The sequence below is a fragment of the Oncorhynchus kisutch genome, linkage group LG21 (genome assembly GCF_002021735.2).
Source record: "Oncorhynchus kisutch isolate 150728-3 linkage group LG21, Okis_V2, whole genome shotgun sequence".
Lineage (NCBI taxonomy): Eukaryota > Metazoa > Chordata > Actinopteri > Salmoniformes > Salmonidae > Oncorhynchus > Oncorhynchus kisutch.
In genome coordinates this window covers 30,025,876-30,041,434 of record NC_034194.2, presented here as the reverse complement: position 1 = coordinate 30,041,434, position 15,559 = coordinate 30,025,876, and the positions used below count along the sequence as shown (strand labels likewise).

Genomic DNA, 15,559 nt, shown 5'->3' with positions numbered 1-15,559 from the left:
TGCTACTCCCTCTCTCTCTGCTACTCCCTCTCTCTCTGCTACTCCCTCTTTCTCTGCTACTCCCTCTCTCTCTGCTACGGTCTCCCTCTCTTTCTCTGCTAGTCCCTCTTTCTCTGCTACTCCCTCTCCCTCTCTTTCTCTGCTACTCCCTCTCTCTCTTCTACTCCCTCTCTCTCTGCTACGGTCTCCCTCTCTTTCTCTGCTACTCTCTCTCTCTCTGCTACTCCCTCTCTCTCTTTCTCTGCTACTCTCTCTCTCTCTGCTACTGTCTCTATCTCTCTCTGCTACTCTCCCTCTCTCTTGTCCTCCTGTCTGTTAATCCTGTAAGGAGACAGAGAGAGAGAGAGAACAGAGGAAGAAGAGGAATAAAAGGTTGATGAGGACAGATGGGGGTCATGTGGACAGGGGCACTGCTGCCTGCTAGCAAACGGAGTCCTGTGTGACAGACAGACCCCTCTATATCGTACAGTCTATGATGACAGACTCTCACAGACAAAATAGTGTTATTAATGATCTAATCCTCTCGATGGGAAATATTTCAGGGAAGTTCAGTGAATGTTGTGTCTGATGTCTTTCCTGTCTTTGCCATGCTAACATCCGAGGTGATTCTCTCTCTGGAAAATGTTGTGTGAATGTTGTGTGGATGTTGTGTGATGACCTTGATGCCTTACCTTGCTCTCTGCACCTCCATCTCGTCTGTAGTGGGCCCATTCTGGACTTGGCGCTGGACTGCTGGGCCTGGAAGGGAAGGAAGGAAGGGGTGAAAAGACAGAGATATTGGTGACCATTATTTGTATGGTTGATTTTATTGTTTATGTTGGTACCAGAGAGAAAGAGAGAGAGAGACAGAGAGAGACAGAGAGAGAGAGATCGAGAGAGGGAGGGGTAAGGGTCTCTCTTCACAGTGTCACCATACTCGAGTTTGTGTCTCTTATCCACCTGACAGGTGAGGTTCAGGTAGACCACTCCAACCTGCATCACAGCTGTCACTCACTCTCTCTTATGTCACACAGACATACTCCTGTTACATAGCCCAAGCACTGCCTGTGGGACTTTACAAAAAGAGAGAGAGTGGTACCAGTTTGACTGGGAATGTTGTGGGCCTGAACCAAAGCTACAGACAGGATCATCACACAGACATTGTGGCCCTGGAGGCTTGGTGTTTGACACATGACTTGTGCACTACAATCTCTTCTGTTGCTCACGACTGTCAGAAGTGTCTCTATAGAGACCAAGGACAGGTTAGAAAGGATGTTGATGGCTTTGGTTGGTCCAGTTACAGCCAGTGTTCCAAAATAACACACAACAACAAAGGAACCTGACTCACAATCTCTGGCCAGACATAGTCTCCATACCGCTACATACTGCTACTGACCAGACAGAGTCTCCATACTACTACATACTGCTACTGACCAGACAGAGTCTCGATACCGCTACATACTGCTACTGACCAGACAGAGTCTCCATACCGCTACATACTGCTACTGACCAGACAGAGTCTCCATACTACTACATACTGCTACTGACCAGACAGAGTCTCCATACTACTACATACTGCTACTGACCAGACAGAGTCTCCATACTACTACATACTGCTACTGACCAGACAGAGTCTCCATATTGCTACTGACCAGACAGAGTCTCCATACCGCTACATACTGCTACTGACCAGACAGAGTCTCCATACTACTACATACTGCTACTGACCAGACAGAGTCTCCATACCGCTACATACTGCTACTGACCAGACAGAGTCTCCATACCGCTACATACTGCTACTGACCAGACAGAGTCTCCATACTACTACATACTGCTACTGACCAGACAGAGTCTCCATACTACTACATACTGCTACTGACCAGACAGAGTCTCCATACTACTACATACTGCTACTGACCAGACAGAGTCTCCATATTGCTACTGACCAGACAGTCTCCATACCGCTACATACTGCTACTGACCAGACAGAGTCTCCATACTACTACATACTGCTACTGACCAGACAGAGTCTCCATATTGCTACTGACCAGACAGAGTCTCCATACCACTACATACTGCTACTGACCAGACAGAGTCTCCATACTACTACATACTGCTACTGATCAGACAGAGTCTCCATACTACTACATACTGCTACTGACCAGACAGAGTCTCCATATTGCTACTGACCAGACAGAGTCTCCATTCTACTACATACTGCTACTGACCAGACAGAGTCTCCATATTGCTACTGACCAGACAGAGTCTCCATTCTACTACATACTGCTACTGACCAGACATAGTCTCCATATTGCTACTGACCAGATAGAGTCTCCATATTACTACATACTGCTACTGACCAGACAGAGTCTCCATACTACTACATACTGCTATTGACCAGACAGAGTCTCCATATTACTACATACTGCTACTGACCAAACAGAGTCTCCATACCACTGCATACTGCTACTGACCAGACAGAGTCTCCATATTGCTACTGACCAGATAGAGTCTCCATACTACTACATACTGCTACTGACCAGACAGAGTCTCCATATTACTACATACTGCTACTGACCAAACAGAGTCTCCATACCACTGCATACTGCTACTGACCAGACAGAGTCTCCATACCGCTACATAGTACTACTGACCAGACAGTCTCCATTCAGCTACATACTGCTACTGACCAGACAGAGTCTCCATACTACTACATACTACTACTGACCAGGGGGTCTCCATTCAGCTACATACTGCTACTGACCAGACAGAGTCTCCATACCACTACATACTGCTACTGGCCAGACAGAGTCTCCATACTGCTACTGACCAGACAGAGACTCCATACCACTACATACTGCTACTGGCCAGACAGAGACTCCATACTACTACATACTGCTACTGACCAGACAGAGTCTCCATATTGCTACTGACCAGACAGAGACTCCATACTACTACATACTGTTACTTACCAGAGAAAGTCTCCATATTGCTACTGACCAGACAGAGACTCCATACTACTACATACTGCTACTGACCAGAGAAAGTCTCCATATTGCTACTGACCAGACAGAGTCTCCATACTACTACATACTGCTACTGACCAGACAGAGTCTCCATGCTACTACATACTGCTACTGACCAGAGAAAGTCTCCATATTGCTACTGACCAGACAGAGTCTCCATACCACTACATACTGCTACTGGCCAGACAGAGTCTCCATATTGCTACTGACCAGACAGAGTCTCCATACTACTACATACTGCTACTGACCAGACAGAGACTCCATACTACTACATACTGCTACTGACCAGAGAAAGTCTCCATATTGCTACTGACCAGACAGAGTCTCCATACCACTACATACTGCTACTGGCCAGACAGAGTCTCCATATTGCTACTGACCAGACAGAGACTCCATACTACTACATACTGCTACTGACCAGACAGAGACTCCATACTACTACATACTGCTACTGACCAGACAGAGTCTCCATATTGCTACTGACCAGACAGAGACTCCATACTACTACATACTGCTACTGACCAGACAGAGACTCCATACTACTACATACTGCTACTGACCAGACAGAGTCTCCATATTGCTACTGACCAGACAGAGACTCCATACTACTACATACTGCTACTGACCAGAGAAAGTCTCCATATTGCTACTGACCAGACAGAGACTCCATACTACTACATACTGCTACTGACCAGAGAAAGTCTCCATATTGCTACTGACCAGACAGAGTCTCCATACTACTACATACTGCTACTGACCAGACAGAGTCTCCATGCTACTACATACTGCTACTGACCAGACAGAGTCTCCATACCACTACATACTGCTACTGGCCAGACAGAGTCTCCATACTGCTACTGACCAGACAGAGACTCCATACCACTACATACTGCTACTGGCCAGACAGAGTCTCCATACTGCTACTGACCAGACAGAGTCTCCATATTGCTACTGACCAGACAGAGACTCCATACTACTACATACTGCTACTGACCAGACAGAGACTCCATACTACTACATACTGCTACTGACCAGACAGAGTCTCCATATTGCTACTGACCAGACAGAGACTCCATACTACTACATACTGCTACTGACCAGACAGAGACTCCATACTACTACATACTGCTACTGACCAGACAGAGTCTCCATATTGCTACTGACCAGACAGAGTCTCCATACTACTACATACTGCTACTGACCAGACAGAGTCTCCATGCTACTACATACTGCTACTGACCAGACAGAGTCTCCATACCACCACATACTGCTACAGACCAGACAGGGTCTCCATACCACTACATACTGCTACTGACCAGACAGAGTCTCCATACTACTACATACTGCTACTGACCAGACAGAGTCTCCATACCACCACATACTGCTACTGACCAGACAGAGTCTCCATATTGCTACTGACCAGACAGAGTCTCCATATTACTACATACTGCTACTGACCAGACAGAGTCTCCATACTACTACATACTGCTACTGACCAGACAGTCTCCATATTGCTACTGACCAGACAGAGTCTCCATATTACTACATACTGCTACTGACCAGACAGAGTCTCCATACTACTCTATACTGCTACTGACCAGACAGAGTCTCCATTCTACTACATACTGCTACTGACCACACAGAGTCTCCATATTGCTACTGACCAGACAGAGTCTCCATATTACTACATACTGCTACTGACCAGACAGAGTCTCCATACTACTACTGACCAGACAGAGTCTCCATACTACTACATACTGCTACTGACCAGACAGAGTCTCCATTCTACTACATACTGCTACTGACCAGACAGTGTCCATATTGCTACTGACCAGACAGAGACTCCATACTACTACATACTGCTACTGAACAGACAGAGTCTCCATTCTACTACATTCTGCTACTGACCAGACAGTGTCCATATTGCTACTGACCAGACAGAGACTCCATACTAGTACATATTGCTACTGACCAGACAGAGTCTCCATTCTACTACTGACCAGAGAGTGTCAATATTGCTACTGACCAGACATAGACTCCATACTAGTACATACTGCTACTGACTAGACAGAGTCTCCATACTACTACATACTGCTACTGACCAGACAGAGTCTCCATACTACTACATACTGCTACTGACCAGACAGAGTCTCCATATTGCTACTGACCAGACAGAGTCTCCATACTACTACATACTGCTACTGACCAGACATAGTCTCCATACTACTACATACTGCTACTGACCAGACAGAGTCTTCATACTACTACATACTGCTACTGACCAGACAGAGTCTCCATTCTAACACATACTGCTACTGACCAGACAGAGTCTCCATATTGCTACTGACCAGACAGAGACTCCATACTACTACATACTGCTACTGGCCAGACAGAGTCTCCATACTGCTACATACTGCTACTGACCACACAGTCTCCATATTGCTACTGACCAGACAGAGTCTCCATACTGCTACTGGCCAGACAGAGTCTCCATACTGCTACATACTGCTACTGACCAGACAGAGTCTCCATACTGATACATACTGCTACTGGCCAGACAGAGTCTCCATACTACTACATACTGCTACTGGCCAGACAGAGTCTCCATACTGCTACATACTGCTACTGACCAGACAGAGTCTCCATACTGCTACATACTGCTACTGGCCAGACAGAGTCTCCATACTACTACATACTGCTACTGGCCAGACAGAGTCTCCATTCAGCTACATACTGCTACTGACCAGACAGAGTCTCCATATTGCTACTGACCAGACAGAGACTCCATATTACTACATACTGCTACTGACCAGACAGAGTCTCCATACTACTACATACTGCTACTGACCAGACAGAGTCTCCATTCAGCTACATACTGCTACTGACCAGACAGAGTCTCCATACTACTACATACTGCTATTGGCCAGACCTGGTCTCTATACTGCTACATACTGCTACTGACCAGAGAGAGTCTCCATATTGCTACTGACCAGACAGAGTCTCCATACTACTACATACTGCTACTGGCCAGACAGAGTCTCCATACTACTACTGACCAGACAGAGTCTCCATTCAGCTACATACTGCTACTGACCAGACAGTCTCCATACTACTACTGACCAGACAGAGTCTCCATACTACTACATACTGCTACTGACCAGACAGAGTCTCCATACTACTACTGACCAGACAGAGTCTCCATGCTACTACATACTGCTACTGACCAGACAGAGTCTCCATACCACTACATACTGCTACTGGCCAGACAGAGTCTCCATACTGCTACTGACCAGACAGAGACTCCATACCACTACATACTGCTACTGGCCAGACAGAGTCTCCATACTGCTACTGACCAGACAGAGTCTCCATATTGCTACTGACCAGACAGAGACTCCATACTACTACATACTGCTACTGACCAGACAGAGTCTCCATATTGCTACTGACCAGACAGAGACTCCATACTACTACATACTGCTACTGACCAGACAGAGACTCCATACTACTACATACTGCTACTGACCAGACAGAGTCTCCATATTGCTACTGACCAGACAGAGTCTCCATACTACTACATACTGCTACTGACCAGACAGAGTCTCCATTCTACTACATACTGCTACTGACCAGACAGTGTCCATATTGCTACTGACCAGACAGAGACTCCATACTACTACATACTGCTACTGACCAGACAGAGTCTCCATACTGCTACTGACCAGACAGAGTCTCCATATTGCTACTGACCAGACAGAGACTCCATACTACTACATACTGCTACTGACCAGACAGAGTCTCCATATTGCTACTGACCAGACAGAGACTCCATACTACTACATACTGCTACTGACCAGACAGAGACTCCATACTACTACATACTGCTACTGACCAGACAGAGTCTCCATATTGCTACTGACCAGACAGAGTCTCCATACTACTACATACTGCTACTGACCAGACAGAGTCTCCATTCTACTACATACTGCTACTGACCAGACAGTGTCCATATTGCTACTGACCAGACAGAGACTCCATACTACTACATACTGCTACTGAACAGACAGAGTCTCCATTCTACTACATTCTGCTACTGACCAGACAGTGTCCATATTGCTACTGACCAGACAGAGACTCCATACTAGTACATATTGCTACTGACCAGACAGAGTCTCCATTCTACTACTGACCAGAGAGTGTCAATATTGCTACTGACCAGACATAGACTCCATACTAGTACATACTGCTACTGACTAGACAGAGTCTCCATACTACTACATACTGCTACTGACCAGACAGAGTCTCCATACCACTACATACTGCTACTGGCCAGACAGAGTCTCCATTCTACTACATACTGCTACTGACCAGACAGAGTCTCCATACTACTACATACTGCTACTGACCAGACAGAGTCTCCATATTGCTACTGACCAGACAGAGTCTCCATACTACTACATACTGCTACTGACCAGACATAGTCTCCATACTACTACATACTGCTACTGACCAGACAGAGTCTTCATACTACTACATACTGCTACTGACCAGACAGAGTCTCCATTCTAACACATACTGCTACTGACCAGACAGAGTCTCCATATTGCTACTGACCAGACAGAGACTCCATACTACTACATACTGCTACTGGCCAGACAGAGTCTCCATACTGCTACATACTGCTACTGACCACACAGTCTCCATATTGCTACTGACCAGACAGAGTCTCCATACTGCTACTGGCCAGACAGAGTCTCCATACTGCTACATACTGCTACTGACCAGACAGAGTCTCCATACTGATACATACTGCTACTGGCCAGACAGAGTCTCCATACTACTACATACTGCTACTGGCCAGACAGAGTCTCCATACTGCTACATACTGCTACTGACCAGACAGAGTCTCCATACTGCTACATACTGCTACTGGCCAGACAGAGTCTCCATACTACTACATACTGCTACTGGCCAGACAGAGTCTCCATTCAGCTACATACTGCTACTGACCAGACAGAGTCTCCATATTGCTACTGACCAGACAGAGACTCCATATTACTACATACTGCTACTGACCAGACAGAGTCTCCATACTACTACATACTGCTACTGACCAGACAGAGTCTCCATTCAGCTACATACTGCTACTGACCAGACAGAGTCTCCATACTACTACATACTGCTATTGGCCAGACCTGGTCTCTATACTGCTACATACTGCTACTGACCAGAGAGAGTCTCCATATTGCTACTGACCAGACAGAGTCTCCATACTACTACATACTGCTACTGGCCAGACAGAGTCTCCATACTACTACTGACCAGACAGAGTCTCCATTCAGCTACATACTGCTACTGACCAGACAGTCTCCATACTACTACTGACCAGACAGAGTCTCCATACTACTACTGACCAGACAGAGTCTCCATTCACACACACACACACACACACACACACACACACACACACACACACACACACACACACACACACACACACACACACACTGAGTCACTGAGATCAGGGAGACTGTCTACACCAGGCCCCCAGAACACCAAGGGTCACTGAGATCAGCGAGGCTGTCTACACCAGGCGTCACTGAGGCTGTCTACACCAGGGGACATTGAGATCAGGAAGGCTGTCTACACCAGGCCTCCAGAACACCAGGGGTCACTGAGATCAGGGAGGCTGTCTACACCAGGGGTCACTGAGATCAGGGAGGCTGTCTACAATAGGGGTCACTGAGATCAGGGAGGCTGTCTACACCAGGGGTCACTGAGATCAGGGAGGCTGTCTACACTAGGGGTCACTGAGATCAGGGAGGCTGTCTACACCAGGGGTCACTGAGATCAGGGAGGCTGTCTACACTAGGGGTCACTGAGATCAGGGAGGCTGTCTACACCAGGGGTCACTGAGATCAGGGAGGCTGTCTACACTAGGGGTCACTGAGATCAGGGAGGCTGTCTACACCAGGGGTCACTGAGATCAGGGAGGCTGTCTACACCAGGGGTCACTGAGATCAGGGAGGCTGTCTACTCCAGGCCGCCAGAACACCAGGGGTCACTGAGATCAGGGAGGCTGTCTACACCAGGCCTCCAGAACACCAGGGGTCACTGAGATCAGGGAGGCTGTCTACACCAGGGGTCACTGAGATCAGGGAGGCTGTCTATACCAGGGGTCACTGAGATCAGGGAGGCTGTCTACTCCAGGCCTCCAAAAAAACAGTGATCACTGAGATCAGGGAGGGTGTCTACACCAGGGGTCACTGAGATCAGGGAGGCTGTCTACACCAGGCCTCCAGAACACCAGGGGTCACTGAGATCAGGGAGGCTGTCTACACCAGGGGTCACTGAGATCAGGGAGGCTGTCTACTCCAGGCCTCCAGAACACCAGGGATCATTGAGATCAGGAAGGCTGTCTACACCAGGCCTCCAGAACACCAGGGGTCATTGAGATCAGGAAGGCTGTCTACACCAGGGGTCACTGAGATCAGGGAGGCTGTCTATACCAGGGGGCATTGAGATCAGGAAGGCTGTCTACACCAGGGGTCACTGAGATCAGGGAGGCTGTTTATACCAGGGGTCATTGAGATCAGGGAGGCTGTCTACACCAGGGGTCACTGAGATCAGGGAGGCTGTCTACACCAGGGGTCACTGAGATCAGGGAGGCTGTCTACACCAGGGGTCATTGAGATCAGGAAGGCTGTCTACACCAGGCCTCCAGAACACCAGGGGTCATTGAGATCAGGAAGGCTGTCTACACCAGGCCTCCAGAACACCAGGGGTCATTGAGATCAGGGAGGCTGTCTACACCAGGCCTCCAGAACACCAGGGATCATTGAGATCAGGAAGGGGGCCTCATTTGTCAATTGTGCGCAAATGTCTTACTAAATTCGGGCATCCGTTGAGATTCTAGGATTCGCATGCGGCAGAAATGATTGTGATTTAACAAACTGTCGCACGCAACATATAGGCATGTTTTCATTGATAAGTCTGAGCCATATTATATTTGTGCAGTAGTTAAGGAGCGCTACAACCCAGCCTGCAAAACGCCCTCCATCCACCTTTTATGCTTACAAAAACACCCTCATTTGCTGTAGGCCATGATTTGGACATTTTGGAACTGGGCCATGTCCGTTTCTAAAAGAAAGCGGAATATCAAATTTGATCACATTTCTACACAGGTGTGGGCAGAATTTTTTCATATTTTTCAGCTACTTTTTTAAACTAAAAATGCATAGCGAGTGCTAAACACTGCCAGCGCATTCTGTAAGATCGATTGATTGTCTATTGAACGATTTAAGAGTAAATGCTGCCTACTGCCTGCAATTCTCTGCAAAAGATTAATTGTTGTTCAATATTTTGTCTATCAATGCATGATTGTCTTTCTATCTCCTTAAACATGTTACTATGTCCAGCTCCTATTGCACAGTAATACTGTAGTCTACCCATACTGACATTGGCTACAAGTCTATTTACCAGTCATGTCAGAAAAGGAGAGACACGCTCTGCAATATGACATTGATTTAGGTCTATGTAATAAAAACAAAATAATTTTGTTTGGTGACATGATGCTATGCGATCTACTAATTAATGGCAAATGCATCTGTTTAATCATTCAAATTTTTATTAGCCTACCATTATTATAATTCCCGAGATTCAAACACCTCCATTTCCACCAAAATAACAATATTTGCTTCCAATACAGTTGATCAACCACTAGAAGTTGAGCGTGCGCATGGTCTAAGATTTGCGCAGAGATACGCACCTTTGATAAATGAGGCCCCAGGCCTCCAGAACATCAGGGAGCAGACGTGAGGAATAGTGAGTGGTAAGGTGAGGTGCTGTGAAGCACAGGCCCAATTCCAAATCAACCCAGACACCCTAAACACGATACTGAAACCTAATCCCTACACCCCGGCCTACTCCATCAACACCTGTATTGATGGAAGAGGTTTGAATAGGTGTAACCAATATGGCTATTACCATATACCTTACAGCACAGCTATCTAATCCTCTTAGAGCTCATCACAGGGGACCTGCTCTTTGGCAGTTCAGTCAGTGGTATATTGCCACTTCATACAAGCTTAAACGAAATGGCACTTCAACAGTCTGTCGCATGTTTCCTTTTCATCATAGTGTGTGTGAATTGTGTGAATGTGTGTGAGAGAGGTAGTGAGTGTGTGTGTGTGTCTGTGTGTTTGTATAAGCATTAACAAGCACTACAGAAGAGAGGGTGTCTATCCCTTGACATCATGGCATCTGCTAAGCAAACAAACACACACTGTTAATTTGATCTCTGCCACAGTCACCTCAGGCGGTGTGTGTGTGGACCTCTGAGATTTTCCCATATGCAGTGTGTGACGTGTTTCTGTGATTTGAGTTGTGCGTGCGGCCTGTGTGCGCATGCGTGTGTGTTTATTAGTCAGATATAAAGAACAGAACTGGAAGAATGGGCCCTGGGGAGAACTATTCAATGACTCATTTTAATTAAAAGAGGAGAGTGAAGATGGGGGAAAAACAAAATTAACACACTGCTACTGAAATGACTGGGAAGAGTGGACTCCACTGTTACTGAAATGACTGGGAAGAGTGGACTCCACTTTTACTGAAATGACTGGGAAGAGAGGACTCCACTGTTACTGAAATGACTGGGAAGAGAGGACTCTACTGTTACTCTAATGACTGGGAAGAGAGGACTCCACTGTTACTGAAATGACTGAGTAGAGAGGACTCCACTGTTACTGTAATGACTGAGAAGAGAGGACTCCACTGTTACTGTAATGACTGAGTAGAGAGGACTCCACTGTTACTGTAATGACTGGGAAGAGAGGACTCCACTGTTACTGTAATGACTGAGTAGAGAGGACTCCACTGTTACTGTAATGACTGGGAAGAGAGGACTCCACTGTTACTGTAATGACTGGGAAGAGAGGACTCCACTGTTACTGTAATGACTGGGAAGAGAGGACTACTGTTACTGTAATGACTGGGAAGAGAGGACTCCACTGTTACTGTAATGACTGAGTAGAGAGGACTCCATTGTTACTGTAATGACTGAGAAGAGAGGACTCCACTGGTACTGTAATGACTGGGAAGAGAGGACTCCACTGTTACTGTAATGACTGGGAAGAGAGGACTACCCTGCTACTGAAATGACTGGGAAGAGGACTCCACTGTTACTGTAATGACTGAGTAGAGAGGACTCCACTGTTACTGAAATGACTGGGAAGAGAGGACTCCACTGCTACTGAAATGACTGGGAAGAGTGGACTCCACTGTTACTGAAATGACTGGGAAGAGAGGACTCCACTGTTACTGAAATGACTGGGAAGAGAGGACTCTACTGTTACTGAAATGACTGGGAAGAGAGGACTCTACTGTTACTCTAATGACTGGGAAGAGAGGACTCCACTGTTACTGAAATGACTGAGTAGAGAGGACTCCACTGTTACTGTAATGACTGAGAAGAGAGGACTCCACTGTTCCTGTAATGACTGAGTAGAGAGGACTCCACTGTTACTGTAATGACTGGGAAGAGAGGACTCCACTGTTACTGTAATGACTGAGTAGAGAGGACTCCACTGTTACTGTAATGACTGGGAAGAGAGGACTCCACTGTTACTGTAATGACTGGGAAGAGAGGACTCCACTGTTACTGTAATGACTGAGTAGAGAGGACTCCACTGTTACTGTAATGACTGAGAAGAGAGGACTCCACTGTTACTGTAATGACTGGGAAGAGAGGACTACTGTTACTGTAATGACTGGGAAGAGAGGACTCCACTGTTACTGTAATGACTGAGTAGAGAGGACTCCACTGTTACTGTAATGACTGAGAAGAGAGGACTCCACTGTTACTGTAATGACTGGGAAGAGAGGACTCCACTGTTACTGTAATGACTGAGTAGAGAGGACTCCACTGTTACTGTAATGACTGGGAAGAGAGGACTACCCTGCTACTGAAATGACTGGGAAGAGAGGACTACTGTTACTGTAATGACTGGGAAGAGTGGACTCCACTGTTACTGAAATTACTGAGTAGAGAGGACTCCACTGTTACTGTAATGACTGGGAAGAGAGGACTACTGTTACTGTAATGACTGGGAAGAGAGGACTCCACTGTTACTGTAATGACTGGGAAGAGAGGACTCCACTGTTACTGTAATGACTGGGAAGAGAGGACTACTGTTACTGTAATGACTGGGAAGAGAGGACTACTGTTACTGTAATGACTGGGAAGAGAGGACTCCACTGTTACTGAAATGACTGAGTAGAGAGGACTCCACTGTTACTGAAATGACTGGGAAGAGAGGACTCCACTGTTACTGTAATGACTGGGTAGAGAGGACTCCACTGTTACTGTAATGACTGGGAAGAGAGGACTCCACTGTTACTGTAATGACTGGGAAGAGAGGACTCCACTGTTACTGTAATGACTGGGAAGAGAGGACTCCACTGTTACTGTAATGACTGAGTAGAGAGGACTCCACTGTTACTGTAATGACTGAGTAGAGAGGACTCCACTGTTACTGTAATGACTGAGTAGAGAGGACTCCACTGTTACTGTAATGACTGAGTAGAGAGGACTCCACTGTTACTGTAATGACTGGGAAGAGAGGACTCCACTGTTACTGAAATGACTGGGAAGAAAGGACTCCACTGTTACTGTAATGACTGAGTAGAGAGGACTCCACTGTTACTGAAATGACTGGGAAGAGAGGACTCCACTGCTACTGAAATGACTGGGAAGAGTGGACTCCACTGTTACTGAAATGACTGGGAAGAGAGGACTCCACTGTTACTGAAATGACTGGGAAGAGAGGACTCTACTGTTACTGAAATGACTGGGAAGAGAGGACTCTACTGTTACTCTAATGACTGGGAAGAGAGGACTCCACTGTTACTGAAATGACTGAGTAGAGAGGACTCCACTGTTACTGTAATGACTGAGAAGAGAGGACTCCACTGTTACTGTAATGACTGAGTAGAGAGGACTCCACTGTTACTGTAATGACTGGGAAGAGAGGACTCCACTGTTACTGTAATGACTGAGTAGAGAGGACTCCACTGTTACTGTAATGACTGGGAAGAGAGGACTCCACTGTTACTGTAATGACTGGGAAGAGAGGACTACTGTTACTGTAATGACTGGGAAGAGAGGACTCCACTGTTACTGTAATGACTGAGAAGAGAGGACTCCACTGTTACTGTAATGACTGAGAAGAGAGGACTCCACTGTTACTGTAATGACTGGGAAGAGAGGACTACTGTTACTGTAATGACTGGGAAGAGAGGACTCCACTGTTACTGTAATGACTGAGAAGAGAGGACTCCACTGTTACTGTAATGACTGGGAAGAGAGGACTCCACTGTTACTGTAATGACTGAGTAGAGAGGACTCCACTGTTACTGTAATGACTGGGAAGAGAGGACTACCCTGCTACTGAAATGACTGGGAAGAGAGGACTACTGTTACTGTAATGACTGGGAAGAGTGGACTCCACTGTTACTGAAATTACTGAGTAGAGAGGACTCCACTGTTACTGTAATGACTGGGAAGAGAGGACTACTGTTACTGTAATGACTGGGAAGAGAGGACTCCACTGTTACTGTAATGACTGGGAAGAGAGGACTCCACTGTTACTGTAATGACTGGGAAGAGAGGACTACTGTTACTGTAATGACTGGGAAGAGAGGACTCTACTGTTACTGAAATGACTGGGAAGAGAGGACTCTACTGTTACTCTAATGACTGGGAAGAGAGGACTCCACTGTTACTGTAATGACTGAGTAGAGAGGACTCCACTGTTACTGAAATGACTGGGAAGAGAGGACTCCACTGCTACTGAAATGACTGGGAAGAGTGGACTCCACTGTTACTGAAATGACTGGGAAGAGAGGACTCCACTGTTACTGAAATGACTGGGAAGAGAGGACTCTACTGTTACTGAAATGACTGGGAAGAGAGGACTCTACTGTTACTCTAATGACTGGGAAGAGAGGACTCCACTGTTACTGAAATGACTGAGTAGAGAGGACTCCACTGTTACTGTAATGACTGAGAAGAGAGGACTCCACTGTTACTGTAATGACTGAGTAGAGAGGACTCCACTGTTACTGTAATGACTGGGAAGAGAGGACTCCACTGTTACTGTAATGACTGGGAAGAGTGGACTCCACTGTTACTGAAATGACTGGGAAGAGAGGACTCCACTGTTACTGAAATGACTGGGAAGAGAGGACTCTACTGTTACTGAAATGACTGGGAAGAGAGGACTCTACTGTTACTCTAATGACTGGGAAGAGAGGACTCCACTGTTACTGAAATGACTGAGTAGAGAGGACTCCACTGTTACTGTAATGACTGAGAAGAGAGGACTCCACTGTTACTGTAATGACTGAGTAGAGAGGACTCCACTGTTACTGTAATGACTGGGAAGAGAGGACTCCACTGTTACTGTAATGACTGAGTAGAGAGGACTACACTGTTACTGTAATGACTGGGAAGAGAGGACTCCACTGTTACTGTAATGACTGGGAAGAGAGGACTC

The 15,559-nt window shown here is 46.4% G+C and overlaps 1 protein-coding gene across 8 annotated transcripts in view; it reads right to left on the bottom strand.

Annotated features, from left to right (window-relative positions):
* LOC109878086 (ena/VASP-like protein) overlaps window positions 1-15,559 on the bottom strand; it is a 169,388-nt gene that overhangs the window by 19,015 nt on the left and 134,814 nt on the right. For all 8 annotated transcript variants that reach the window (XM_031800895.1, XM_031800894.1, XM_031800893.1 and 5 more), the window contains exon 4: window positions 672-738. In XM_031800895.1, the coding sequence (XP_031656755.1) occupies window positions 672-738 (67 nt within the window). The remainder of the gene's footprint in view (window positions 1-671; window positions 739-15,559) is intronic.